Genomic DNA, 25125 nt, shown 5'->3' on the forward strand with positions numbered 1-25125 from the left:
AGATCAACAGCACAATTCAGACTTTCTTGTAACTTCCCTAATTTTCAAAATTGAAAACTCCATAGCAATGCTAGATTTACCTAGTTCAATTTTGCCAAGTGATAAGGTTTTAATGAATTAAATTGATTTTATTAGATATAGAAAACATTCAAAATTAAACACTTAAAGTCTGGTATTAAAAATATTTGAAGTTGCTATGAAATAAAAAAAACCCTCTGACATTTACAGAGCACAAACTACAGGATTAATAATTTTGTTTACAATCTTTCTTCCTAACAGAGTTGAGCTAAATATTACATTATAACCGAACTGTGGCTTTGCAGTTCTACCCATCTCTGCCCAGTTCCTGATCAGAATCTTAACCCCAAGTAGAGAAGCAAACATAAACACAAAAGTTGTGCTCATGACCTTCAGCATACTGACCTCTACAATGTCATCATCAAACAAGAGCCAAAATCCATGACTTTTCACAATAGTAATGTAATGCCCCCGATTCGGTCCACTAGAGAGCAAAACAAAAACCCAAACCACAAAATATTAGAAAATGCTACTGAGTCCATTTTGATAAGTCACATTTCTTTATGAATTCATAATTATAATTAAATCTTATGAAAAACATAGTAAACCCAGCTGTGGTGGTACTCTAGACATTTAGTTGTTTCACCTTTTCATTAACTTGTTTCAAGGCTCATCAGCTGAAAGCTAAAGGCGGTGTTTTCACCTGTGCCAGGACCATGTGCAAATTAACCTATAGAACACTTAACAAGTTGCTCATGGTAGGCAAAAAATATTTTTAAAACTTTATGGATTAAATATAGGGGGGAAAATTGACTAAGGTGATCTGTTGTGGGGCCTACATGCTGACAGCCTCTGGCCCTCACAGAGTCCTGGCTCTCAACTTTTTTAAGTGGTCTCATGAGGAAGAAGATAGTTTCATCAATTTAAACTAAACTTTTGACTTTTGGAGACCTGAGACATTATTTCTTAAACAAGTACAGATTTACTATTAGGGAGGTTGGCCCAAGACACATGCAAGTCAGTGCAGCAGCAGGGTTTAAGCCCTGCCTCCCACTCTCCCCACATTTGGTCAGGGATGCCCGCCCCTACCCTTGGAGTATCTGGCAATAGCTCGTGATACACATGAAAGTACATTACCTTCCACAGTGAACAACAACAGCTACCAAGTCGTACATCCGATCTAAGTTGACGGCATCGCCAGATGTGTTGAAGAGACGTAACTCCAGAGGAAATACTACACGGTAAGACAGCTTAGTATACCTGTGCAATTGCTCCATATACTTGAATCTCTTGAGGTGTAAGGCAAGAATCATTGGCAGTTTTTTTACTCTCATCCTGTGAAACCATTATGAATGCATATGATTAACACCTGACCAGTTCAAAGCCATTCTCTCTTCCCTTAATAAGCTAACGTCCACATTACAAAAGCACTTTGTAAGTAACAGTAGTCAACTAGCAGTAGCTTCAAGACTAAGACACATGCCTTTAAATCTGTCTGTAGGTTCTCTGGTCCACACAGAGAATGCATTTGGGATGTAAGGCTTCTAGGTATCTAAACAAAATAAATATCAAGAAGGAAGTTTGTCAGAGCCCAGAAGGGACATGGTGAAACAGTCTGCTCTTTGCTTACCTCTTTTGGGCCTCTTGTTTACTGCAGCAAGTTTCACAGTAGTATTTCTGTTCACTACATAGTGTCTCTGTGTTACTGAAGTCTCTGTAAATAAATATAGTCATCAGTTCTTTAAGGATATACATTTGCCCCACTTGAGCTGATGAACTGGAACCCAAGAGACACACAGGATCAAATCTTCACCCATTCCAGTTTTCTAAAGCATCTGAAGCAACTGTACTAGAGTTTGCAAATGGACTTAGGGTATCTGGCTGCTATGACAAGTTGTATTAGGAGCTGAGGCCCTCTATATGATACAAATGGAGGGTCAGGTATGTCAAAAGGGGACCTATATCTGGTCTCTCACACATAAAGGAGCTGCCCAGACGTGGGTATAGTCACTCAATCCATTCAGTTTCTTTTAAAATTATTTGCAGAATTAAACAACTTCACGTGCACTTCTGTCATCCCCAAATATTTCACATTTTATGGAGTTCTTCTGTAAGATAGGTTTGAATTGTCTTACACAGAAGAAATAAATTGAGTTTCCTGCATCCTCCAACCTTTAGAGCAGTCATCCAGATGTTTTTAGATTATACCTTTTCATTTTCTAAAAAAGGAAAGAGACAGCTGGTATAGAAAATTTTGTAAATCCTGATCAAGTAAATACACTCGGAGATATTTCTGGATTGAGCTTTTGAAGTGATGAAGGCAAAGGAAGGCTGGTTTGATAGCATCTTTCAGTTCACACAAAAGATTTGTTGGAAGCCACAGGGCTGATATACTTTGGAGCGGAATTTTAGGTACCTAAAAACATTTAATTGTAAAAAAAAAAACAAACCTAATTATTTTTGTCACCTCTTGTGTTACATTGCAGCTGAGCAGGTGTTTTGAGAACTCTAAATGCAGATATAAGCACCTATCTTCCATTTTAAACACATGGGTTTTCTTGTGACTTTGGGCCTTAAATAGATATATCAGAATTCCAGAACTGTCTTATTGATTGCCCCTACCTTGTACCTGACAGGCTTCTGAACTTCAGGCAAATTCAGACCCATTCAGACCCAACAAAATTCCATTCTACCACTGCAGTTCACATTAATGGAGGCTGAAGCAATACTGCCTGCAACTTCAGCCTGCTCTCGCAGTAGGCAGCACCAGAATTGTCTTACAGGGCAAAGGGAGGACTCTGGATGATTATTTCTTCCTGACATCATCACTACAGGGGTAGATGGGATATAGTTTGTTACAGCATAGATATTAGGAGTTAATTACATAACTTCATAAAAGTTTAAGGTTGACAGAGCATGATGAAGCACTTCATATGACTGCATAATATTTTTAATAACTCAGAATACTTTTACTGATTTATTTTCTTTATATGGTCTTAACACTAACGAGAAAGTGCTGAAATTTAGGAAAAATACATCTTTTGAAAGATTAGTTACAGCTAAACTTTGATCACAAGTATAATATTTTTATCTAAAAGAAAAATAAGGCATTATCACTGGGAAGGATTTGCTTCAGTGGTAAACACTGATCTCAAATATCTGATTTCACATTTGAATTTGAACACAAAATTAACTGAATTTAGCCAATTCCTCTGAAAAACATGGTAACCTTTCAGGGAATTGTAAGTGAAGAGCTGACACTTTAGAAAACATCAGAGATGAGTTATATGTGCAGGGAAGACTCAGTAGAATATGCCTGTGAAAGTTTTAGGTCTGCTGTTAGAGAAAGAGTTTGATGTTCATTTTCAAAGCCTAAAGTCTCAATTTTAAAATAAGCAAACAAATCTGGGGAATTTATTAGTTTTCTTTCCACCTCAAAGTGAAGCAACGGAAATAATATTTTTCTAACATGAAGAAACATGTGCAGATGGCAGAAATTTGATAGATATTGATTTGTTCTATGCCAAGTCTCCCATGAAAGTTAATTAAACTCAAAGAGGTTCTGAATTCCTTTTAAAATGTACTAGTTATCCTGATGCTATTAATATCTATTATTAGTATTACTTAGTAGAAGTAGTAGTAGCATTTATTTATTTATTAGTAGCGTTATGGTATCTATTAGTAGTAGTATTAGAAAAAAATATTTCACTGAAAGAATGGTTAGGCATTGAAATAATTGCAAAGTCAGTAACTCTTTCAGCAATCGAGAATTTCCAGCATGGCACTTTAACAGATGTTGAACAGTTAAAAACAACAGATCATTGACTGGAGTTCACAAAGTCTGCATGGGCCAGAGCCACAGCCTTGCAGAACTCTTCTCTAGACAGGCAAAACTAGTTTCAAGATGTGTCTAACTCTCTCCTATTCCATTAATAGTCCAATCTGCATTCTGCTTATAGGTTATTTTAGCAAGGCAAAGAAATTTTTAAATACAACTGCTCAAGATGTACTAACTTGTCATTGACCTTGTGCTTCTACAGCCTCTCTGCTGCAGTGTGTGAAAGATGTTTTCTATTGTTTATATGCATAAATAACATTAATTTTGTGTTTTAAGATATGAGAGAATTCTTAGTGTAACATAAATGCACACAAGTCAGGATCAAACTGGTAAAATTTGCAACTCCTAGTGGAAATAAAAACAATGGATATGTATTATATTTGTTATTGGACTTTTATTGTTTCAGGCCCAACTGTCTACCCTGTGGATTTAGACTATGCCAGAGGCTTGTATTCTTTCTATTCTTTGGACATCTTGAGCACACAAGGACATTTTGAAAAACTACAGAAATAAAAGAACATTCATCTGTAGTGGAAAAGAGATTCATTATACTCAAATGTTATCTTGCACAGCTTTTCTGTATTTTACCTTTTAAATGCAGCAGCACTTAAAGCTATTAAGACACAGCAAAGCAGTTGTTAAAAAAAGGGAAACAGTAAAGATTCCAAAAAGAGTAATAACTTGGATGTTCCTATTGAAAGAAGCCACAAAAGAACTTATATTTTGCGTAATAATGCATAATACCAGACAGCAATGAGAGGAAATCCATATTCTAACTGAATATATGTTTTCTAAGCAGAGGTAGAAATGCTGCTAATGTAAAACACAATCAGAATAGATGAGAGGTGATGACTCTCCTCCTGTTCAATCTGTAAATAGTGGCCTGTACCTCCCACTCCACAAAAAGAAAAATTGGGATTTTGCTTTATTTTATTTCCAAAAGGAGAAATGGGTGAACTTCAAAATGCATGTCATACTGTTGGAGTAAAGGCAGATACTACATTGGAATGAACAAATAAACTTAGGGCATCCATTCTTCTCAGGACTGTATAGATCCCTGCTGGAATATTATGCCTCGTTCTAGACAGTGGCACTTCAAGATTGAGTTCAAGAGAGAGGTTCAGTTGGAGAAGAGGCTGAAGAGTAATGAACATGTGTAGAGATCCAGAGAAGAGAGCTGGAGGAGAGGTTCAATGATCTTAGGCTGTTTAAATTTTTAAAAAGTGATTACATTCTTCCTGTACGTAAAATGCTACTGCTCAGGGGAATGGGGGCAACCCCTGGTTTATGTCCAGAGTACCCAGAGCAAGTAGAAATAGGCTTGGTCTGAAACACCAAAGATTCACATTACACAGCAGGAAAAAACTTATTAGTAGTAAGAACAGGAAGGACTGGGATAGACAATCAAGATACTACTGCTAAAAAATCTTCTGGAACAGGTTGGATAAGCATCCTGTCTGACACGGAGATAGGGGCTAACCTTTTTGGAGTCTCTTTCAACTCCACCATTCACTTGTTGGTTGCAGTTGTGCAGATGCAGTTCTTCCACATCTTAAGCTACAGACACTGTCAGTTCAGTAAAAGAAATGCTATTGGTATTTTTACTGAAATACTTACTCTGCCTTTACATAAAATGACCATTCCTAACGAAACATTTCCAAGAAGCTAAAAGATCAAGAAATTAAATAAAAAACTGGAGAAAGCTGAAGGACAGATGGTGACTTATATACAGCAGCAGTTTCTAACAAGTTCACCAGACTCAGCTGTAAGAAAAAGTCAGAGCTCTGTCTCCAGTACCACGAAATCAAATAACAACTCAGATTAGAAAGGACCTCAAAAGGCACTGCAGCATCCTTGCAGCTCAGTAGGATTTCAAATTGACTTTGAAGACCATAGGGAAAAGTAAGTAAATGGCTACAGTGAAGAACTCAAAAGTGTGCAAACAAAAGCCTCTAGTACCAATAATGATTCAACTACTGGTTAGTATGAAGAGGAAAAGAGACTACAGGAGAAAAAGAGAATGCACTGCTTTCCAAAGCCTCTCTTTGGTTTACTCATGTTTTACAGAGAGGCTGGTTAGTGCAGTGTGGACTACTTGAGGGCTAAGGACTGCTACAGCATCCAGTGGAAGACTGAACAGAAGCTGAGAAGGAAAAACTTCCTAGCACTTTAAATTAGAACAGAAATTACGTAGTACAGTTGTGGTATTCACAGAGAAGTCACTGCTTTCTGACTCAGGAAATAGTACCTCACATTCTTTCTGTAACTCTCACCTTGGGATGAGGCAGCAGGAAATCCCTCCTAGGCATTCCAGAATAACTGATAAATGCAGTTTCAACTTTGATAGCAATTTTGGAATTTGAAGGAGTTTAACTAATTGATAATCATTACCTTAGGACAGCAACATATTTTCTTAAAGATGGGTAGTGGGTTATTGCATTAATGTCAAAACTCTGGACATTTTACATCTCAGAATAATCATGCATGCAAGACTGAAAATTGTTTTGATCTCTTAAGCAGAGATTGCTAGAATTTTTAACAATTAAGAATATACTAGGAGCAGAACTGAAATTTAGAATAAAAGACTTCACATGATTTTAGGTTGAAACATAGAATAAGAAATTTCTGATAGAAAAATAGACTTTTGAAATCTTTTGCCCTCTAGGAAATCTAGCACTCATTCTGCAAAACACACACTTAACTTTTAATATGCACATAAGTTCTAATCAACAAAGCACTTGTGTAGAAGCTTAAAGATATGCACAGTTAAATCTCTTTGAATCCAATTATTATTCTGCACCAATTCTTCCAGATGACAATGCAATCAGTTATTTTCCCTGAAAATTTATTTATTTTCCTCTTTCAAATACATACATTGAAAGAGAAAGTGAGTAAAGCAAAGTACGTTAATGTATATTTTGTCATTAGAAGAAACATCCAGTTTAAAGTCTTTTTCTCTTGCTTAGGATAAGTTCAAATCCAAGTGTTATTCTACTTTTCTTTTCTAAAACTACTAGACCTGAAAAATTTAGCAGTTAGACCTATCTGCCAAAAAGATGCATTCATTTACCTTAGACAGTGTGTAATCGACGTGTTCTGCTCCACATCAACAGAAAGGTCAAGAAAATCTTCATCTTTGCTACTAACCTGTTGCAAAAAACATAGTTGTGAAACAGAGATGCCATACATCTAAATGCTGTTTATACCTTCAGTAAATGCTAAAGATATTTATTTCTGTAGAAATTTGCTCTTACACAAAAATAATTAATTTCAATGCTTTTAATTTTTTCTAGTTCAGTGTGACTAATGTTCACTGTGATATTTATTAGTAATTCTGCCAACCCATCTTTCATATAATTTAACTTCTGCCTATCCACTTATCCAATCCCACCAACCATGGGGCACTAAAGACAGCCTACTGTTCAGTAAAGGTGGACCATCATCCCCTATATTATCTGGGATTGGTGCATTACATATGTTTCCTTGTGTAACACAGTCTACTTTCTTATTTTACCAGAAATTTTTTTACCATTTGTATAGCATACTACAATATATATTCACATTTTATTTTTACATAATTATTTCCACTATTAAGGATGTAATGAAGATAATTTCCTAGAATGTTTCTGTCACAAAAGTCATACTTAACCATGTTGTCCTTTCTCTCAAGTGAGTATTCAAAAGGCTGGGTTTATATTTCTGGTTGACATAGCTACATTTCCCCATTGGATATTGTTTCTGGCCAATATTTTGATTAAAAAATTAAAAGATTAAAGGTAAAAATGGCTCAGTGATAATACTTTGCAAAATCATTTTGGTATTGCCAATCTTTTTTTGAGACAGAACAAGAGGAGAAGAATTATAATAAAGAGTTTTTATTTAAAAAATTTAAGTCCAAGTATTTTCAGAATGATAGATCCTGATTTTTGCATTGAAAATTATTTTTCACTAAGAGTGTTTATCTCAAAAGTGAAGTAATGTTAACAAAAACCCCCATCCAAATGGCTAATTCTTGTAATACTTTGACTGAGTCAAAAGACTGCAAAATTACTTGCTGCATATGAATTCAGTTATATTCATAGCAACCAATTTTTTAATAAAATGTTGCATAGACACCCCATATTTTGCCTCCTATGCTGGCATTTCCTTGGAATAACTAAATCAGATGGGAGGATAGTGAAGCCCAAACCAAGAACTTCTGTGAGGAGATGAATCCATTGTTCTGGCAGAAGTCCCTTATGCTCAGATTTTTGCAATTATGTGGATGTAATAGTTATGTACCACCATGAGGACGTATTTATGTTATGTCAGGGATCCTATACACTTGGTAAAGGCAGCCCATATCAGACCTGAATGCAGGGAAACGCCTTTAGCCAGATTAATTTCGATATTACCAAATATGTACAGAGGCATAAGGGACACCCAACTGAAATGAATGGCAGTTCTTCAAACAAAAATCCTCTCTGAGACATGATTTGACCCACAGAGGACAGGAAACCACAAAACTGGCAGCAATCAACTGCAGAATAAATAAACAGCTAAAATTTGAAAGATAAAGCAACAAAGCTTCAGAGAACATTGTGTCTCTAGAGCTGGAACTAAGGTTCTGTCAGGCACACTGAGTAGCATGAGAAATTAAACACTTGAAAAAGTCCTTGGTGAGTATAGAGCTTCACCTGAATGCCTCAAAGAGGCTAGGAATTCTGTTCTTGATTTCTGCACATCAAATATTTACTGGAAGGGAAAATGGGCTACTTAGAGCTAGAATAATACAGACTAAAACTAAAGCTAGCTGGAAAACCAGATTCAAATCGCATTCTTTGTAAGTAAGAAAAAGAACTGCTGAAATTTGAATGATTCTTCATGTACTACTTATTAATATTTCAGCAAAGCAATATCTTTCAATGTTTTACTATTTTCCTAAGATTTCAAGTTACACTAATCCAAGAAAAACAAACTGGAAAAATATCCTGAGTAGTATACAGTATTTCTGCATTCAGAGGAAGCTCCAGACAAGCTGTATTTTCCATAAAGCTTCATCACTTTGAATTACAAGTCGGGAATTGTGCAGTTATGCTGTTACCCAGGGACACATCCCCACTTCACTAACATTTCTCTGAGTAAACACCAGATATGGATTTAGAATTAGGCCACAACTATTTAGAGAAGATTGTCAGTTAAAAAATAATTCTAACCTTTCATTTATTTTAACTTGCTATTACCTGAGGTTTTATAATTGAAAAATATTAAATAATTAATTTTCAGTATCTCTCTCATGTGTTCTCTTATACAAGCTTGTTCCAAACTTGCTCCAACATCTTTTTTCATGTTGACTATCATTGCATCTCTTCTGCTCACCACCCTCCTCTGACCAAGTCCCTGGAAAAGCCATATTTATTTTCTTGGAAAACAGAGCTATTATTTATGATTAGAAACATCAGACTATGTTCTTCTGCATGTCTGGTAGGACCTGGGTAGAGTTTATCTCACCTAACTTCAGTCATCTGAAGATATTTAACCTCAGCTTGCTGTCTGAAGATACCTTCTCCCATCTTAATGCAGCTAGTTGTGTTTTCTTTAGAGGAAACCCATAGTAGCAGCACTGATCTGAGTAAAAGTACATCATTCTTAGGCCAGATCAGTTTGTTGGCCCAGTTCTCAGCATTGCTGCACCAACAATTGCAACAGCTTAGTAACACCATGGAGCCAGGACAAGCTATATGGAACAAAAGACCAGATACTGCTGAAAACTTTGTTTCATGAAACAGCCTCAAGACAGATGGAGAGAGTTTCCTGCAAAAGCGCCTTCATAATCTCCATCATCTGCGGAAGGAATTGAGAAAACGAATTCATCCTTGATGCCTATCACCTACCTTTGCTTTACCAAAGCAAAGGTTAGGTGATGTTCATTCCAACCTTTGTGGAAGGTCAGTGTCACTGTTCTCCCCAAAGGAGATTTTTTTTCTGTCTGTGTTACTCTTTCATGCAACCTCACAGGAACAATTTTAGAAAATGTTTCTTTTCTCTTTCAATAGGAGCATGTGTTTGAAAAAGACAGTAATCAATAGGAGACTTGCAATCAGGTTTCCCAACTGACTGTAATTTACAAAAGTAAAATTTATTTTTACTTATAGTTCAAAAATAAGAGATTTCAAACTGACATCATCCTCTAGAAAATATTCAGGAGATAAAAGAAAATGGTTTGTTAATAATAAACCCTCTGTATACCTGTCAGACTCTTAAGAATGAATTAACACAAATTCATCTTAATGTTTCACTTATTATATGAATATGATGTGAATACCTTCTCTTAAAGTTACAGTGGTAAGGAAAGGTATTGATTCACTAGTAAGGATTTTAACTGTAGAGGTATGTGTTAGGACAGCAAAACCTGGCATAGATTAGCCAAGCAATGCTTAGAAGTATAAATTTTTAGAAAAGAATATACTCACTTCAAGAAGTAAATTCTACAGGAATATCCACAATTCTCAGATGTCTGAAAAGATTCATATATTTTTATATATAAAATGTATCTATCTATTAATGGGCAACAACCAAAAAAAAAAATCTATCCCAGTGCTTACCGTTTCACAGTTCAAACATCTAGTTTCATTAGTCAGTGTTCCCTGAAAAATCTCATGCACCCAGGTGAGTTCTTGTTTATTGTTCTCTTCAGCTTCATTCATGTTGCCATTTTTCAGTTTCCCATTTTGCTTTTCCTGTTTCTTCTCCTCCTGCAAAATGTCTGCAATGGTGTTGAGTAGGTAATTTAAGAACTCATGTGCATCCTGCTGCATGTAGTTGTCAAAGAGATCTGTGAAGAAGAGAGTCAAGATTTGTACAGCTGAATATCCTTTCCTCCAAGAAACAATTTTTTTTCCCCAAATACTTGTACTGGCCCTTGCTCAGCAAAGTATCTAGAATCATGTCAAAGAACAGTTTTGCAGCCAGTCACCCAGGCTTCAGTGAAGCAACTTTGGGGGAAAGCTTCATCTCACGTAACTTCAGCTGTCTATAAAGTTACACTTATTGGAGTTGGTTGTGTAGGCTCCCATTACAGTCAATGAAGAAAGCAGAGTGTGACTCATCCTAAATTATTTCCTTACAAGAGACACTTACTGCCTAACTTTAGTCAGCACTGACTTCCATCCACATATTCCAAGTCCCTCAGACACCTAGGAACATCACAGAGTTTTGACAGTAAGCCACATGGCTGGGAAAACCAAAGCCATTGGATGCTGACACAAATTTGTGCACTGTGTCCAGGATGGAGTTACTTTTCCTCTCAGTAGCCCACAGGGTGCTGTGCTTTGTAGGTGTGGCTTAAATGATGTTGATGAGGTACCAATGTTTCAGCGGATGCTGAGCAGCACTCACACAGCATCAAGGTTGTTCCTCCAACTCCCACCCTGCCCAAAGGCTGGTAGGCTGGGTGCGAAAGAGGTTGGGAAGGGGACATAGCTGAGGCAGCTGACCCAAACTGGCCAAAGTCATATTCTATGCCATGTGACCTCATGTTTGTCACTAAAATCTAAGAGAAAGATGGGCGGGTTTTCATTATTAAGATATATCTCTTCCAAACAAACTCCTACACATGCCAAGGCCCTACTTCCCCGGGAGTAGCTGGAAATCATCTGCTGATGGGAGGTAGAGAATAAATCTCCTTTGGTTTTCCTTTGTTTCTATATGTAATCTCTGCTTTTCTTTCTTTCTTTTTTTTTTTTTTAATTAAACTGCTTTGATTTCAGCTCATGAGTTTTTTTCCTCTTGTTTTCTCCCCCTCCCCTGCTGAGACAAGGAGAGAGACAGGCTTAGTGAGCATCTGGCAGCCAATCAAGGTCAACTCACCTCAAGTAGTAATAATAACACCATCTAACAAAGCTCATTTTTCACACACAAGTCTGATGAGAAGAGACTTGTCCTATTCAATATAAAATGCTTGCTGGAAGAGGGGAAAATATCCCAGTGGTGATTTAGTACAGACTTCTCCAGTAAAGGCTTAACTTGCCCAGCATGTCAAAGAAAAAAGAATCTGTGTTCCCAGAAATGTGTGGTTTTTATCCCCTCCTCCTGAAAAAGTTCATGTGGATTTCCTCAGAAAATATTGTACAGATCCTTTGGCTTTGTAGCATCTAGCCTGAACATACAAGCAGGGTAATACACACTGAGTCTGGCCCTAATTTAAAAAAGCTGAAAACATAAGATCCAGTCTTTACAAGTGATCCCCAACAGTTATCACTAGATGACTCACAGTGAACTTTTTCATGATTTCAAACGTCTGCTCTGAAATGAACAGTCTGCTCATGTATATGCTGTCACCAGTAAGCAATTTCTTCCAGGTGTTTGACTCATACTTTGTCTCTTCATTCAAAGCCTCTCTGTTTCTAAGCATACCACCCACACTGATATGAATCCAGGCCAAAATGGAGCTCTGACAGACTCCTTTTTCTCAAGGTGTTCCTTCCTCATATCCCTTAGACAGAACTACTACAAGATTAGGTATATGCTGTTGCCAGCTTAATGGTCCAAAGGGGTCTGATGCTTCACAAAGTAAGACTGTGTCCACCACTTCCAAGAACCAGAGCACCAGCTGATGTGTAGCCGATTGACCACCCCACATGTACCCGGTTCCTTATTCTCCAGAGTGTTCTGGAGCTGGTGGTGCCTGTAGCCTTCCTAGGTCACACAGTTTCTATACTGCCAGCTGCCCTCAATGTTTCTCTCTGCCATATTCCACAAAAAAATAATTAAAAAACCACAGCAGTGTCACCCCACTCCCAGCCCTAGCTCACTCTACAGTAAGGTCTGCCCCACCATGCTGTGAAAACATCATTAATTCACACACTTCTGGGAGCATATGAAATCTGGTATGGCTATTTCAAGCATGATATCGCACCCACAGATCCTAAAATAATAATACACCACACAAAGTACTAAAAGCAATTTACAAATCTAACCTGTATTTCTGATTAATATGATCAGATTGCCCAATATTTATTTATACTTTTTTGATCAATGCATAAATACCTTAGAGGATTTCAGTTTTACACTTACCATTCTCTTTTCGTAACCTTGATATGAACTTCTTTGGTGGAATAACTCCAACTTTTTTCTTCTGAGTAGCAATACTGTGGAAAAGATCTGCCAGGCAAGTCAAGAGGTTTTCCTTCTTTTTCTGTTGGGCCTTGTATGATAATACATTTTCCCGAAATGGCCGGCAAAAATACAATGCCTGCAGCACGGAGTTACAGTAGCAGGTGTTCCCAAACTGCCATGCAAGATTAAAAACAAGCTTAATCCTTGTGCATCACAACAAAACTAGCTGCTCATTCAAATTCTTACTCCTGTCACTGTCACAAACCAGCCATTTTGCCATGTAGCTGCAGTAGAAATATATTTTCACAGCCACCATGACACTTCATGGGAAAAACTGTTGTGTTCTAAATTAACTAGGATACGAACTAAAGGTTTACATTTGTAAGAGAAATATTTATTGTAGTGGATTTCATTAAATTCTTACTTAAGGGGCTCTATCTTACTGTTCAGTAGCAGAATGTCTAACATTTTCAGTGGAAAAAATTACTATATCTGTATCATTTCTATGGGAATAAACAAATGATTAAGCACTCTTCTCACTCATTCTTTCCTTGGTCAGATAAAAAAGCTTCTCCTAAGAGTCCCCAGTGCAGAATGCTCTACATAAACTTGTACATACTTTCATCACTTTCTCCCTCCCATTTCACAGCTAAAATAGACTTTTAACTTTATTGAAGCGTATGTTCTAATCCCTGGAAATATTCATAGAACAGTAAACTGTTCTCTCTGGGGGTGTATGAAGACATCTTCAAACATCTGATACAGTTTTGCAACCCACTTTGCCTAAAATTGCAACACGAGCAGCATTTAAAGAAAAAAAGACAATCTTGCATTAGGATAAGATTGATAAGAGCAGGGGATAGAGGAAAACAAAATAAAACAAAACCAAGGAACAAAGCAAATTTCAAGTTATATCAAAATGGTACTTACATTGACCAATCCAAAGTAGTGTTCATTGATTGGAAACTGCTCTGGGCCAATGTCTTTTTCCAGAGCAGAGGCATTGGTGCCCTATACAAAAAAAAAGAAAAAAAAAGTCAAAACCCAAACCAAACAAATTTAAAAGGAAGAAATTATTTAGAATATTAACATTCTAAAATAAAATTATGGACAGTATCAAGACAGAAAATAGTTCTTTCCTTTCAGCTATGATTAGCCAAGCTAACTCTGTCTTACTAACAGGCAAGCACAGCAGTGTCATGAGCCACTAAAAATATTTGCAAATCTGGGTAGTGGAGCTGGCCTGGAATGGACTCTCTAGTAATGGCTGATTAGAAGTGAACAGGTCACAACAGTGGTTCTTCCCATACCCACCTCCCCCTTATTTTTACTGTGTACATGGACATCTGGATCCCATCACTCTCTTGCCTCATAAAGATCATAGTTGATCTTAAGCACAACCCTAAAAAGCTGTTCCTAGATGGAAGGTAGGTTTTCTAAGCATTACTGAAGCTCCTCTGAATCCTTCTGAATTAATCATCAGCCTGTAACAATACTTGGGCTTCAGACTGGCACCCAGTTCTAGTAACATCACAAATGCTAAAAGCAAGTGTAATATACCTGTCATTTTGTCCTATCTAATATTAGAGAGCACATAAATCCATGCACTGTTAGATCTCTTAGTCTCTGCCCTGGTGGGGCAAGTTATGTTCAGCTGTATCTTCACTCCAACAGCAAAGTTGTTTAGGTAATGGCTGGTCTGTAAGTACAACCACTAATTTGGTACGTTACCTGTCATTTTGCTATATTAAAATGCCCATTTTTAAACAATCTTAAATTACCAAGCAAGTAAGGTAGACTGCTGCCAAAGGAAACGTCATCACTCCTATACACATTATAATCTTGGCTCCATCTTCTGACACCCTCACTTCAGATACTTATAGACATTGATGCGTTCCCCCCTCAGCTGTCTCTTGAGGCTGAACAGCCCCAGCTCCCTCAGCCTTTCCTCACAAGAGAGATGCTCCAGTCCCTAATCATCTTTGCTGCCCTCCACTGGACCTGCTCCAGGAGCTCCATGTCTCTCATGTCCTGAGGAACCCAGAGCTGGACACAGCACTCCTGATGTGCCCCACCAGGGCTGAGTAGAGGGGCAGGATCAGCCCCCTTGACCTGCTGGCAATGCCCTTCCTAACACAGCCTAGGATACCATCAGCCTTCTCATCCCCATGGGCACATTGCTGGCTCATGGACAGCTTGTTGTCCACCAGGACCCCCAGGTCCCTCTCCACAGAGCTGCTTCCCAGCAGGTCAATCCCCAGCCTGTGCTGGTGCACAGGGTTACTCCTCCCTGGGTGCAGGACCTTGCACTTGCCTTCACTGAATTTCCTTTCTGCCCATCTCTCCAGCCTGTCGAGGCCCTTCTGAAGGGCTGCACAGCACTCTGGGGTATGGACTGCTCCTCCCAGCTTTGTGTCATCAGTGAACTTGCTGAGGAGGCATCTGCCCCTTCATCCAAGTCATTAATGAGTAAGTTAAACAATTCCCAGTATTGAATCTTGGGGGACACCACTAGTGTCAGGCCTCCAACTAGACCCCGTGTCACTGATAGCGACTCTCTGGGGTCAGCCAGTTCTCAATCCACCTCACGGTCCACTCATCCAGTCCACACTTCCTGAATTTGCCTATGAGGACATTGTGAGAGACTGTGTTGAAAGCCTTGATGAAGTCAAGGCAGACATTTGCTCAGACTTAATCAGCTAAAATTTTTGAAGTAACAGGTAATCAGATTCAGAATTCTCATGTCCCTTCCCCATCTTCTCCCCAAGGCCTGATTTCTGTTTCTTCACTGCACCTACCATCACCACTGCTTGCCAAATTAGATTATTATTTCATGCCAGTTCATTAAAAGAAGATTTAGTCAACAGAATTAGCAGTGTGAAACTCAGCACAGGTGCTCTTTGAGAATTTGCAAGCCTTGAAAGTAAAACATCTCCTTTAAGTTGGAAGGTTCCAGAAAAGCTCCAAAGATTTTGTATTTCACATCCCCTTCTCCGATCTTTTTCCGTTCTCTCTCTTTCTCTCACATACACAGAGTTCATTGCTCAGACCAAGTGTATGTTGATTCCCAGAAAATCACTTTGAGACTGAAGTACTTTACAAGCACAAGGCTTCATGAAAAGTTTCATAAGGGATATATGATCTCACCAGACTCTGCTACGCCTTGGTGAGAAACTTGGAAAAAAAGATTGATCAATACAAAGCAATTATTGGCTACCGTTCAACAGAGATGATAGTGTGATAATTATGTAAATCTCATATGAAGATTAGTTTCATTGTTTGGAAAGTCAGCCTTGCCAAAGATGCACATACTTGGCGAAGCATCCTATGTTCCAAGAGGGAGAAAACTGATAGACATTTGCCTATCTGACATTAGCAGTGAAGCAAACAGCCAGTTACCCTCAAAACCTTGCCTGATATATGAGAAACATGACTACAGAAGATTAATGCAGCTTCTGGGGAAAAACATCTTCATATTAATACTCATTGTACAGCATTCAGATCAAAGCAAAGGTTTTCTTTGATTACAGTTTTAACATTACAATCAAATTCTGTAATACAAGAATAAAATGGGTATTTTTCCATTTTTGTAAGAAGCATTCTCCACACTGAAAGAAATTCTTCCTCTAGAGTTCATGGAAAATACTATCTTTAAAAGTAACCTACTCTTTGTAAACTACAGGTTTGTGTATTCTGTTAGACAAATACAATACGAGTGCTCTGCTAACTAGTTGCTCCTACATTACTCATTTGCTTTCCTCCAGGTCCAGGGTTTCTAACTTCAGAGGATGCCAGATGGTCGGACAAACCTTTTCTAGCATTTAAATTTTCTTGTAAATATTGTGAGCAAGAGCAAGAATCGGGATTTACTAAACTAAATTATCACTGAAAACCAAAAAAATCCATCTTCATATAAAAACTCTACATTGCATGGAAACTTCCAAAGTATTTGCTGTTGAAAAAAACACATGCTTAGTAACATCTCATCACAGAGCTTTACCTCTCCAAAACCAGGCCTTAGCTGTTGCAAATATAAAATAAAATACTGTGTGACAGTGACCCAACAAAACAGTGAGGCTAAACTCAATCTTTGGGTAAACTGACATAACTGCTCAGACTTCATGAGGAGTTGTGCCTTCTTGTATCAAATGCAATTTCAGTCTGGTTTATTCTGAGGTCTCCAAAAAGATACTGTTAAATCCATTGAAAAAGAAGTCTAGGAACACAGGTAAGAAGCACAGAGACCTGATGCTTCAAAGAAGGATATATTTCTTATATGGAGAAAAAAAATGTAGACAGGCTACTTAGTAAAACTCGAACCATGTCACATTGCATATAAATTACTTGTTTTGCATATGAAGTCTCCTCAATAAGTAGTTGACATGAGGACAGAAGAAGGAAATTTTTCCAACAAAGTATACCTGAAACTGTACACCCAATCCAGGTTTAAACTGGAAAAAATGTGTTATAGAAATGTGTTAAAGGTGGTTCAGAATTCAGTTTAAATCAACCATATCAAGTATAGAAAACATGTTAGTTTACTGAGGTTAATCTACAGCAAAAGTCAGCCATGACTATTTAACATGGTTTTCAGCATGTTTGTTCTCACTCCCAGCAAGTAATTTTGGTTACTTCTACAGTGAAAACCTGCTATGATATTTTAATGCAACCACTCTCTATGGTTTTATAAATGCTTCAGCTAGGAGAAATATCCTACCACAGCTGAATCTACTGTAGTTTCATAAATGTAAGCAGGAGCCTCAGTGTAGCTACAGAGCCTGAAATGAGGAGAGGCTGGATAAGTCAATGAAGTGGGATTTGGGAGTATTAAATAAAATCATATCCGAGTATAGAGACAGTAAAGGAGACTGGCTCCTTCTTAAGAGAATACACTAGTGAAGGAAATGTGAAGTGACGGTGGTAGCCAGACCTTATGAGAATGAGAACTAGGTCAATGTGGAAACTCCTGCTATGTATTCTGTGGTGTTAGAACCTTGATTTCCCAGAAGTTTTACCACTTAATTCAACAATCAGCATTCAGCCCTCATAAAATGGCAAAGACATACAGCTAGAGACATAGCCAAGCACAGGTCAATTCAGGCCAAGATTTCTGCTACAGCATCACTCCAAAAACATTCTGCCCATACGACCTATATTTTTTTCCTCTTGTTATTTTGCCCTAGACCTTCCAAAGGATAAGACTGCTGGTTTTCTTTTCAGCTGAAATTTCTGATAATGCTGCAAAGATTTTCATTTGTGCTTTGCATCACATGGGACAGCTTAAGTAAAAAAAAAATCCCTGCTGTTCCTTTACACTTCAGCATGTTAAAAAAAAAACTTCAGGGGAAAAAAAAGGTATCAGATCAGTTCATTAAATCACGTGTAGCAAAGTAATCTAAATACAATTATTCTATGGAGGATGAGAAATGGACAAGAGCTAATATGAAAGATAGTGTCAACAGAAGATGGCAAATCAGATTAAACTTTGTACTGTGACAGAGCTATAAAAATGGCACTAACTTTCTAGAAATAAGCATGCGTTTAATTTAAAGTAAATGAATACAGTAAAGAAATTAGGACTTTTCATAAGCCACCTATTAAGTGGGTATCACAAAACAAACAGAAACATGGTGTGAAAAACATAATATTAATTAAATTTTTCTTTATACAGAAAAATATATCTGTACATAGACAAAATAAGAAATAAGAAGAAATATCTTGTTCACAAGAAAATCTAAATAATATAAGGGAAAAAACCACATAAAAATTGAATAATTGAAACAGAAATTTAATAACTATATAAAGAGCAAGAGATCAATGAAGGAAGATGGCTGGTACATGACAAATGGTTTTGGATCATATACATTTATAGACTAGATTTCCTTTTTCTTAGTATTCAGGGAAAGTGAGAGCAACACGATAGAAACAGAGTTCTTTCCTGAAGGGAGAAACTGAAGACTTAAGACAAACTAATGGTGATGTTTGGGCTGGTAGAGGAGAAATTAGAGTAAAAATAGAAATGGCTTCAGGGCTAGGCAGCCTGAGTTTCAGGATTTTGGAAGGCACAGCACATGGGAGGGAAGGAAAAAGAAGATAAAGAAAGATGGAGAAGGCCTCCTGACCAAAAAATGGCAGTGATGGATAACTCAGAAGAGAGGAGGCAACTGTAAATAAAACCCAAAATTAGCTCCAGAAGCAACACAAAGTATCAAAAGGATAGCTAGCAATAGCACAGCATGCAACACACATCCAGCAGCTTTCAATAGATGCATCACCTGTCCCTAGTGCTGGACTTTGGCTATCCTCGGGAACAATCTCAACTTTCAGAGAGATATGGTGAGTAACTGAAATAGCTGAACCAGCCTTCTTAAAAACTCATAGATATTAAATGCCAAACCTGAAACCTTTCTGTATTTTTTAAAGTGTAAGTTGCACAAGATGGTTGAGTTTAACCAGATTAGCTCTCTCTTCATTCTGTGAAGAAATGCTTTTTGTTCTTCCAGCAAAGCTATCTTGGGTCTTTGTCGCCACAAGAAGAAAGAGGAAAGAGGGGATTCTATGAAAACACATAGGGGATCACAGTAAACAGCAAAAGGACCTTGACTGACCGAAAAACCACTGTGTATTCAAATTTTTGTAGGAAAGATGATTTAGCAAAATGTATCTAAATAAATTATTTTTGTGCATTTTTTCTTAAGTCTTCTGATCATTAAAGCAAATTATAAGAGCTTGAAAGGAGAGGTCTAACCTATTTTTTCTTGCGGGTACACTAAACTATCTCTATTTAAGTATTGCTTAGATATTAACAATAACAAATAACTTCAGCTCTTTATGGTGTGGTTTCCAAGAAACAGACAAAAATTGCAAGGCCTGAAATCCTGAACCACTTAAAATCTTGGACAAAGCTTTTAAGGTACTCAGTCTTACATAGCTGATAAACTTGGTTTTCTCAAAGCACAAAGCACCAAGTACTGGAAGTGAGGTTCTAGTGAAGTGTTGCAAGTTCAGTGTCTATATCCATAAGTAATTTTAAAAAAAAATATTAATCCTTAAATTTTCCAGGATTAGACAGTTTTTACCAAACTGAAACTCAATATTCTCTTATGAATCCATCTGTATCCTCACCTTAATTGTTCTTGGATTAGTGGCACTCAGGCTTTTGCTGGAAGAAATAGCAAAACCATTGGTTTTGTCTAGTTTCCTTCTTCAGAACACATAGCATCAAGATGGCCTCATGAGTCAAAATGAAACTGAGATTTGCTTACAGACTACTAATTTCTTCAATAACATTTTTGTCTAGGCCACCTAGACTGCATATGTGGTGCCTCACAGCATTCTAAAAGCAAGGGACCTTCTAAATTCCATCACAGCTGCACCATCTGGAATACTCTGATAGCCTGGATACAGAAGTAAGAATATCTTCATTAAATCTCCATACAAGATGAGTAATGAGGGCTGCAGTTATGTTGCAGGACAGGTTTAGAATTAAACATTATTTTTTGACAGTATTTTTCTTTTAGAGAAATTCTCTAAGGAGCTGAGACAAGTGCAAGATTCTGCACATGAAGAGAAGAATCACCATGTACAAAATGGAAAACAGCTGACTAAGGCAGTAGTGTTTTAGAAAAAAAAGATAGAAAAGAGAAGTCTCTGTGTACTGTAAGTTAAATAAGCCACAGGTATGCAGTGTTATTTAAAAAAATCCCCAAAAGCACAACAAATGTTGACAACATAATGAATTCCTACAGGTAGCAGTCTACCAAGTTCTTAAAGTAACTTTCCTGTTTAACTTGTCAGTGCTAAGACGTCTTACATCCAGGTTTGGGTGCCTGGTTTCAAAGAAGATAAAGGTAACTGGGAAGAATCCAAAAGAAACCAGTCAAAATGGAAGACAACTCTAGAGAAAAGTGACCTGTGAAAAAGGGTTGAACGGGATTGTGTTGCATAAGACAGAAAAAGCTGCATAAGGCAGAAAAGGGCATGACAATATTTTCAAGTCTACAGTTTGTTACAGAAAGGACATAGTCTGTTCTTGGTCTCAGCAATGGACAGGATGAGAAGTACCAAGCTCAAGTTACTGTAATGTAGATTCCGGTAAGACATTAGGAAATGTGATGTAGTTCCTATCATCGGATATCTCAAACTTTGGCTGACCTACATCAGAAATAACACAGGTTTATCATAATCAGTGGACAGTTGGAGGCCTTATTATCCTAGGATACTTCAAATACAGCTGTTAGGAGGCCATTAGTTGTGAAATCAAAAAATCAAATTAAATAACTGAAACATGCAACATCCAGTCATGGCTGGTTTGAAACCCTTAGCACAACAGCCTTTTCTGCAAGGGTTGAGCATACCCAAGAACATGCTTACAGTGGAGTCCTGACAGTGGAAATGCTTCTTCCCCAGAAGCACTGATTCACTGTGGTGTTAAGTATGTAATGTACACAAATATATATCAGTGTATCCACCAAACAGCCAACCAAGGACAGTTTCTGAGGCTAAAAGATGGTCAGCAGAAGAGAGTTGGCTGACTGCTTCTCTGACAGGCTTACACTCCACAGACTGTGGCTCTTCAAATCCATCAGAGCCTCATCTCCTGTGTGGCACTTGCCCACCACACACAGTTAATCAGGGTCCAGAGTCTGCTTTTATTGTCATCTCTTCCACAATTCAGATTCACTCAGCCTTGCTGAGCTATAGCTAAGAGGTTCCTTTATTGAGGTATTTAGCATAACCACTGGTTTACTCTTAATTTAGCAACATGAAGCCAAAGACTACATGCATCTAAAAGAAATACACTGAAAACCACACATTGTGTTCATGAATTGTCCTTTTGTGCTTATTTTCTAAACAGCTAGTAAGTACATAATAACCACTTTAGCCATTAAAAGGTACTCATGCAAGACAAGCCTCAGCCGTTACTCGAGGTTATACTTTGGGAATAATATATTAGGATGTTTCTCATTTTGCATATACTTCTCTATCCAATAAAAAATCTTGTGGACTTCTGTTCATCTTCTGATGGAATGCACACTTTCTGTTAGTCCAGTACTCATTTGTCAGCCATACTCTCAAAAACTCTCATTACTTCAGAAAGTTATTACAATGATTAGACTTCATATTCTCCATACTTTTCATATTTTTGTTTCTATATTTCATGTCATACTGAAATTGTGCACACTTGAGACTATGCTTCTAAAACTGCATTCTTGAACTAACTAATCTTATCAGATGTAAAAGTTTATTTTCTTTATCAATCTAAATATATCTTTAGATAACCGTTTTATTGTCTGGCATGTATTATTTTGCCTTTATCTCTATGGAGAGATGTAAAAGACATGAAGAAATATACACTGCAGGTTGTCCAAATGAATAAATCCAGTTGAAAGTCATAGTGATCAATTCTGTTACTGAGTAATATTCTTATTGTATGAAGCAGGATTTTATTATTTTCGCATCATTAAAATTGTAATTTTTTTTTTTTGTATCAAGCGTTTTCCAAATCTGTTTGTAGTTCCAGCCTTGATTCTGCCAATGCCCTATATTCAAACAAATCCTGCAATGAGTCTCTAAAATCATGCTATTAAAAACAAATACGCAAAAGAAATCCAACATTTATTCTTATTTGTTTCCTGAATGTAGAGATTCCTAGGCTTGTATGTTTTTTCTCTACAGACAGTTTCTGGGATGGTTAGAAACTGTTTGTTTGTTTGCATGTTTGTTTGAAAATGAAAGCTGAAATTTCACAGGTATTCACATAATTCCTGATGAATTGTATGAATGTTTTCATGCAGAAAACCAGCTATTTTTATGAAACTCATAATGATGAGACTATGAGAAGAAAGAGTAACATGAAACACCAATAAAACCCCAAAGTTAATCCAAGGAACTGCAACTTTATATATATATATAGGATATATATACAACAACTACCAGGAGTAACTGTGAGGCATCTCAGATGATACCTTGTATCAGAGAAATTTGAATGTGTTTAGAGTGTTCTGTTTATTAGATTGTCAGAACACTATGAAGTGCTAATTGGAATATTTGAAATACTGTTAGAAAATTATGAAAGGGCAGGAACTAATACCTGTTCTCAACAGAATTCCAAAAGAGAGAAACATGGTCCCCAGAGCTTGTTAGCCAGATCAGTATAAATGTATGTCAATACATTCTGAAGTGGTTAGATGTCCTTCACTGCACATAACAGTAATATCCCTAGGCCACAGCTGCAGTATGAGCTTAACTCAGAACTCAAGGCTGTACCTAAAGCTCATCAACAGAGAAACATACTGCAGAGGATTTCAGTAAGCATGAAATGCCAGCATGCCTGTCTATCTTTGAACCAGCATTTGGTACTTGAGCCATTGGGTTATTTCACAGAAACAATAACCAAAGAGAATTACAGCATTGTAGGAGCTACATCACATCCCTAGTTGGTGTCTGCAGTCTACCAGTGTTACAAGGCTCTGGCTGCTGGTATGCCCTCATATAGAGCTTTTCAGTGTATCTTATGCTTCTTCACATGTATTGTACCTGTCCTACATAAAAGATGACAGTTGCCTATTGCATACATCCCTCAGTGGTGAACATGGTGTGCAGACAGAGTGATTGAGCTTTTACAGTGTCCTGAAGGGCAGGTAAGTTGAATATCTTGGGGACTAGACCTCCCTTTGCAGTGAATGTGGCCATCATGCCCACATAAGAGTCCCACCGATTCCTTCAGGCACGGTTGCCTTCATCCCCTCTACCCCTTCAGAACAAGTTTAGCTCTTAGTTCTCATTAGGCAAATCGGTGAATAATTGCTATTATTATAACTTAGGGGACAAAACCGGTAAAAGACAATAGAGGAATTTTGTTTAATTCTAGAAAGTTGTGCATTTAAATATTTACTACAAGTAAATGTTCCAAGAGGAAATTTCCCCTGCCAAATATTTCTTTCTTACTGGCTAGCTCCTACTGTGTCTGTCTCAGCATGTGAGAGCTTATCCAGTGAATATATAGTACTAAGTATCTTTTGCAAGTAAGTTAAATACTGTCCCTGTCTTGCTTGTTTCACTACACTTGTTTTGATCCTTCCTGAAAAGACTAACAATCTCTACCATCTTTAGGAGATCAAAATTACAACCCAAGATATCAAACATCAGGCAGTCAACAGCATACATCAAAAAATGCTGGCTACCAGGTTCTCTTAAGCTAAATTAATTCAGCCAAATTTCAGTAATTTTTTTCCCTTCAGGACATGTGAGCACTTGGACAAACACACAAAAAACTTTGTCAAGGACGGACTACCACTGAAAACATAATCTAAGCTGCTTTCAGGGAGGGACAAGTATTTCAGGACCAATTGCTACCTCTGACTCTCTTCCCCTACTCCCCCCACCACCCCTGAAAATCAACAAGACATCATCATTTGGATTCTGGGGGGGCTTTTTTTTTTTTCTAAAAACCAAAAACCCCTCTCAAGTGGAATGGGAAAAAATAAAGACTGGAACACCTTTTTTTTTTAATTACTGAGTTCAACCAGGTTAAAAAACTTAGAAACCTATTATGTAGCATTACGTAGAAAAACATATTATAATACCTAAGAATTACACAGCTACTTCGTAGTCCACAAATTATCAGTAGCTCAGTTTTTCAAGTACTGTATTATAGTGTAGGAACAAGGTCTGAGAATCAGCATCTCAGCGTGTTTGTCTGATAGATTTCTACAGATGTCCTAAATCAAAGTAGCACTGCAAATATTTAGGTTTTATAAAGGCAAGTTTTATACCTCTAGCCTTCTAGAAGGTTGTCATAGCTTCTTCTCCAGATCACTGAGTTCAAGTCCACCACCTCATCAGAGTGGACACATTTTTGGAGGAGCCATAATGCAGTGTTGCCAACACTTGTAAGAATCTGTATTTCTCTTACAGCCCCAAATTCCTGTAGCTGTCTTGAAAACTCCATTGTTTTGGCCTAAAAGAACTTCCAGTCCCTGTGGGTTATCCAGAAAAGACTAAATATGACCAACACAACATAGCATCTCTAAAAGCTAAGTACACAGACCTCAAGGAATATGTAGCCTTAAAATATTATCATTAAATCAACTGCACCTTCTGCCACAGTACCATGAACTAGAACTGCCTTGAAGTACAAATCCTTGTATGCCTTTTCTGCTTGAGGCTCT

The 25125-nt window shown here is 37.4% G+C and overlaps 1 protein-coding gene across 2 annotated transcripts in view; it reads right to left on the reverse strand.

Annotated features, from left to right (window-relative positions):
* USP46 (ubiquitin specific peptidase 46) overlaps positions 1 to 25125 on the reverse strand; it is a 34505-nt gene that overhangs the window by 6991 nt on the left and 2389 nt on the right. For both annotated transcript variants that reach the window (XM_048302789.1, XM_048302790.1), the window contains exons 2-8: positions 13883 to 13963; positions 12911 to 13124; positions 10441 to 10670; positions 6927 to 7003; positions 1649 to 1732; positions 1156 to 1353; positions 424 to 502 (exon numbers count right to left, since the gene is read on the reverse strand). In XM_048302789.1, the coding sequence (XP_048158746.1) occupies positions 424 to 502; positions 1156 to 1353; positions 1649 to 1732; positions 6927 to 7003; positions 10441 to 10670; positions 12911 to 13124; positions 13883 to 13963 (963 nt within the window). The remainder of the gene's footprint in view (positions 1 to 423; positions 503 to 1155; positions 1354 to 1648; positions 1733 to 6926; positions 7004 to 10440; positions 10671 to 12910; positions 13125 to 13882; positions 13964 to 25125) is intronic.

Source organism: Corvus hawaiiensis, chromosome 5 (assembly GCF_020740725.1).
Source record: "Corvus hawaiiensis isolate bCorHaw1 chromosome 5, bCorHaw1.pri.cur, whole genome shotgun sequence".
In the NCBI taxonomy this organism is placed as follows: domain Eukaryota; kingdom Metazoa; phylum Chordata; class Aves; order Passeriformes; family Corvidae; genus Corvus; species Corvus hawaiiensis.